The following is a 5,927-nucleotide window of genomic DNA, read 5'->3' as shown; positions in this document are numbered from 1 at the left end:
CACACACACACATGCACACACACACGCACACACACACAATAATAATGTCTCATACAACTTCCAGTTTGGATTTAATAAACTGTCCATTTCAAGTTTTCCTCAAATCTCCCACCCGACTTCCAATATCTGCTATGGAATGAAAACTTATATGGGGTACATGGCTCTCATCACAGTCTTAGCAATGAAGCACAGTTGTTGCGTAGCTCTAAGAGCATTGATTGATTAAGGCCATCAATCTCTGTGGTCACAGGGCCACAACTCACTATGATTGGTTAGTGTGGATATTAGGGTGTGCAATTACAGAGGGAAAGTGTATGGTTTCACAACACTGACAATAAGAAAGAGAAAGGTGGGGGCTTGGTTACAAAACACCTTGGTTAAAAAAAACCTGGACCCAAGCCTGAGAGAAATTTATAGAGAATATCATAGAAAATTTGTGGTGGACTCTTTTGACTTGGACCAGTAAGCATTCATCTAGCAACCACCCAGAATACCTAAGCAACTGCATAGCAATACATTGGCAAACGCACACAACTCCTTGGCATCATGACTGCTAGATTTGCAAAGGTACCACTCACTTTTTTCCCCCAGAAAATGCAAAAATCAAGCTTTTGATATTGATATCATATATTCTAAAATTTACACCACTCAAATTTCACATGCTTTAAGTAAAATCAGACATTTGAACCTTTTAACATGCTAACATTTTAATGGTTGGAAAAAAAAACTATATATACTGTACATAAAATTTTTTAAATATATAACTTTAAGCTGAAACACTTAATAATAATATTTCAAAAGAACAAAAACTAATAAAAATTGACAAAAGTACATACAATTAGCTATATACAAATTAAGTTCATATTAAAAATGAAAATAATATTAAACTGAAAACTGATAATATAAAAAAAAAGCTTATTCAAAATAGTAACAAAAACGTTAATAGTTTATAAATAATGCTAAAATAACAGTGATCCTGATATTATCTCATTTCAATATCAGATCAATACTATAGTTAAAAAAAGTAAACTACATTTACAAAAATAAACTACAACAAAAAATACAGATGAACATACTACCATTTTTTTTAATTACTGCAAAAACTATAAATAAAATAAAATAAAAAATCAAAGTGCTGTATATATACACACACAGACTTTCCGAATAAAGCTCTATTTTATGCAGTTAAAGGTGGCTGACAGAAGCACAAGTGAGCTCCCACCTCGTCCCTGTCTCCCTCTCCCAGCAACCCCGGCAATGCCACTGTTACCATGGAGAAAGTCACCACCTGATTTGAGGTCATCTCAAGAGCATCTGGAAAAGCTCTCTCTTGCTTTCTCTTTCTCTCCCTCTTTCTCAAATTGATTCAAATGATAAAGGCAGGAAAAATACATATTTCTGAACAGACTTCTACAACAACATATCCCCATCTCATTTTATTACAAATTCACATATTTTCCTTTCACAACACCTGGCTTCACCGCAAAAAGACAAACCAACTATCACCAACAACAGCAATTAAAGTCACTCCGGCAGCACATAACAACAGCGAGGCAACGTGAATGAATCACACCTGATGTGCACGCTCACATTTCCATCTCAAGCATTATTACACACATTCATCCTCAGTCCAGCACGCAAACACACACACGCAAACACACACACACACACACACACACACACACCGGTGCATTATGTAAACAGAGCCACCTGGATCAGACAGACAACATCTACTACTCACCACGTACTCCATGGTGCCTTTGGGCCTCTGGAAGGATATCCTCCGCACATCTTTCCTCTCCAGCGCACTCTTTTTCTGCCCGGTGTCTGAAAGTAAACGAGGGAGAGCACGGGTTACGCTAGTCATGGTCCTCCTCTCTCTTCTCATCTCCTCTGCGCTCCGCTCGGTCTTGTTCCCCCCCACCCCTTGTGTTTGTTCATCCGTCACCACGTACTCCATGGTGCCTTTGGGCCTCTGGAAGGATATCCTCCGCACATCTTTCCTCTCCAGCGCACTCTTTTTCTGCCCGGTGTCTGAAAGTAAACGAGGGAGAGCACGGGTTACGCTAGTCATGGTCCTCCTCTCTCTTCTCATCTCCTCTGCGCTCCGCTCGGTCTTGTTCCCCCCCACCCCTTGTGTTTGTTCATCCGTTAGCACCAGCCGTGGAGCGAGAGAGAGAGAGGGCGCTTGTTGTTAGTCCGCCTGCCCGCTCCGCTCACAGGGGAGTGGCTCTCGGCTCTCGCTGCCGCTGCCATGCAGGTCACTGTGTGCTTGGATACACCTCTCCAGCTCGCTCTACTGGGACATCAGGCTCGGCTGTGAGTCTAAGTGTCCTGGTGACAAGAAAATGCCATTAAGTGGTGGAGATGTTTTGTGAATGGGTTATAAATGTCATTTTTATGAGCATACTTATGTGGGGATCTACTGTGTGCTCTGTGTCAGCTGATGCCATATGTGAATGTCTGAGTTTATAGCACAGCATATTTGATTCTGATATTTAGACGTGGCGAATAAAATAAAGGTGATTTATGCTTGGATGATTACAATCTGCACTTAACGAATAAAATGATGGGATATTTTTTACAAAAAACTCAAGTTTATTGGAAAAATCACAACAATGTGGTTCCTCATTACTTTTCTGGTTAAAGGGGTCATATGATGCTGCTAAATGTGTATTTGGTGTAATGAAATTATTGTTTCTCCTCTATGCCCCGCCTTTCTGAAACGCGTTGATTTTTACAAAGCTCATCTGTCTTTTTTTACAAAGCTCATTGTCCGAGACAAAAACACAGTTTGGATTTAATAAACTGTCCATTTCAAGTTTTCCTCAAATCTCCCACCCGACTTCCAATATCTGCTATGGAATGAAAACTTATATGGGGTACATGGCTCTCATCACAGTCTTAGCAATGAAGCACAGTTGTTGCGTAGCTCTAAGAGCATTGATTGATTAAGGCCATCAATCTCTGTGGTCACAGGGCCACAACTCACTATGATTGGTTAGTGTGGATATTAGGGTGTGCAATTACAGAGGGAAAGTGTATGGTTTCACAACACTGACAATAAGAAAGAGAAAGGTGGGGGCTTGGTTACAAAACACCTTGGTTAAAAAAAACCTGGACCCAAGCCTGAGAGAAATTTATAGAGAATATCATAGAAAATTTGTGGTGGACTCTTTTGACTTGGACCAGTAAGCATTCATCTAGCAACCACCCAGAATACCTAAGCAACTGCATAGCAATACATTGGCAAACGCACACAACTCCTTGGCATCATGACTGCTAGATTTGCAAAGGTACCACTCACTTTTTTCCCCCAGAAAATGCAAAAATCAAGCTTTTGATATTGATATCATATATTCTAAAATTTACACCACTCAAATTTCACATGCTTTAAGTAAAATCAGACATTTGAACCTTTTAACATGCTAACATTTTAATGGTTGGAAAAAAAAACTATATATACTGTACATAAAATTTTTTAAATATATAACTTTAAGCTGAAACACTTAATAATAATATTTCAAAAGAACAAAAACTAATAAAAATTGACAAAAGTACATACAATTAGCTATATACAAATTAAGTTCATATTAAAAATGAAAATAATATTAAACTGAAAACTGATAATATAAAAAAAAAGCTTATTCAAAATAGTAACAAAAACGTTAATAGTTTATAAATAATGCTAAAATAACAGTGATCCTGATATTATCTCATTTCAATATCAGATCAATACTATAGTTAAAAAAAGTAAACTACATTTACAAAAATAAACTACAACAAAAAATACAGATGAACATACTACCATTTTTTTTAATTACTGCAAAAACTATAAATAAAATAAAATAAAAAATCAAAGTGCTGTATATATACACACACAGACTTTCCGAATAAAGCTCTATTTTATGCAGTTAAAGGTGGCTGACAGAAGCACAAGTGAGCTCCCACCTCGTCCCTGTCTCCCTCTCCCAGCAACCCCGGCAATGCCACTGTTACCATGGAGAAAGTCACCACCTGATTTGAGGTCATCTCAAGAGCATCTGGAAAAGCTCTCTCTTGCTTTCTCTTTCTCTCCCTCTTTCTCAAATTGATTCAAATGATAAAGGCAGGAAAAATACATATTTCTGAACAGACTTCTACAACAACATATCCCCATCTCATTTTATTACAAATTCACATATTTTCCTTTCACAACACCTGGCTTCACCGCAAAAAGACAAACCAACTATCACCAACAACAGCAATTAAAGTCACTCCGGCAGCACATAACAACAGCGAGGCAACGTGAATGAATCACACCTGATGTGCACGCTCACATTTCCATCTCAAGCATTATTACACACATTCATCCTCAGTCCAGCACGCAAACACACACACGCAAACACACACACACACACACACACACACACACCGGTGCATTATGTAAACAGAGCCACCTGGATCAGACAGACAACATCTACTACTCACCACGTACTCCATGGTGCCTTTGGGCCTCTGGAAGGATATCCTCCGCACATCTTTCCTCTCCAGCGCACTCTTTTTCTGCCCGGTGTCTGAAAGTAAACGAGGGAGAGCACGGGTTACGCTAGTCATGGTCCTCCTCTCTCTTCTCATCTCCTCTGCGCTCCGCTCGGTCTTGTTCCCCCCCACCCCTTGTGTTTGTTCATCCGCTAGCACCAGCCGTGGAGCGAGAGAGAGAGAGGGCGCTTGTTGTTAGGCCGCCTGCCCGCTCCGCTCACAGGGGAGTGGCTCTCGGCTCTCGCTGCCGCTGCCATGCAGGTCACTGTGTGCTTGGATACACCTCTCCAGCTCGCTCTACTGGGACATCAGGCTCGGCTGTGAGTCTAAGTGTCCTGGTGACAAGAAAATGCCATTAAGTGGTGGAGATGTTTTGTGAATGGGTTATAAATGTCATTTTTATGAGCATACTTATGTGGGGATCTACTGTGTGCTCTGTGTCAGCTGATGCCATATGTGAATGTCTGAGTTTATAGCACAGCATATTTGATTCTGATATTTAGACGTGGCGAATAAAATAAAGGTGATTTATGCTTGGATGATTACAATCTGCACTTAACGAATAAAATGATGGGATATTTTTTACAAAAAACTCAAGTTTATTGGAAAAATCACAACAATGTGGTTCCTCATTACTTTTCTGGTTAAAGGGGTCATATGATGCTGCTAAATGTGTATTTGGTGTAATGAAATTATTGTTTCTCCTCTATGCCCCGCCTTTCTGAAACGCGTTGATTTTTACAAAGCTCATCTGTCTTTTTTTACAAAGCTCATTGTCCGAGACAAAAACATTAAAACCCATTATAAACGAGGCATTCGTTGCATCCAGTGGGGACATAATTATGGATTATAATGACTTATACTGTCTTTTTAAGCGTTGCATTGCATCGCACTGCGTAAATATAAAACCATGTCTGCATTTGTGACAATGATGCAGAAATGACGGAGAAATGACAAACAACAAGCCCTACTCTAAATTGCCCAAAAAACTCGTGTTTGAATCGTCAGTGGCAAATTCTTTAAAAATAAAAAACGTACTTACAGTCTGTGAGTCAGAACAGCCGGCATTGTAGTCTACTCTACCAGGATCAGGAAACAGTCCTCCATAAAATGCCCTGGACACATCTGAATATTTGGGTTAAACTGTTCTGGAACAGTGTTGTAAATACAACTTAACCACTGATTTCTGGTCGTGTCCTCTTTTGGAAGGCCAAACAAAGTAGTTTCGCTTTCACAATGAAACAGCGTCACACACCGCGGCCTAAAGTGAGCCGCGGGCTAGAGTGAGTGGAGGCCGGCGGGCATGAGAACGGCGCGGCCGGTGGGCTTGTGGCAACCACATGTGACGACCCCGGGCTGGACTCCGCTTCGTCCACGGTGAAAGCCGATCCGGCGATCTACAGGGC

The 5,927-nt window shown here is 40.3% G+C and overlaps 1 protein-coding gene across 1 annotated transcript in view; it reads right to left on the bottom strand.

Annotated features, from left to right (window-relative positions):
- oxr1b (oxidation resistance 1b) overlaps positions 1 to 5,927 on the bottom strand; it is a 63,315-nt gene that overhangs the window by 30,555 nt on the left and 26,833 nt on the right. Inside the window, exon 4 of the mRNA XM_016277876.1 lies at positions 4,471 to 4,556. Coding sequence (XP_016133362.1) covers positions 4,471 to 4,556 — 86 coding nt within the window. The remainder of the gene's footprint in view (positions 1 to 4,470; positions 4,557 to 5,927) is intronic.

The sequence above is a fragment of the Sinocyclocheilus grahami genome, unplaced genomic scaffold (genome assembly GCF_001515645.1).
Source record: "Sinocyclocheilus grahami isolate Dianchi unplaced genomic scaffold, SAMN03320097.WGS_v1.1 scaffold116.1, whole genome shotgun sequence".
NCBI classification, from domain to species: Eukaryota; Metazoa; Chordata; class Actinopteri; order Cypriniformes; family Cyprinidae; genus Sinocyclocheilus; species Sinocyclocheilus grahami.
This window is presented reverse-complemented; position numbering and strand designations above follow the sequence as displayed.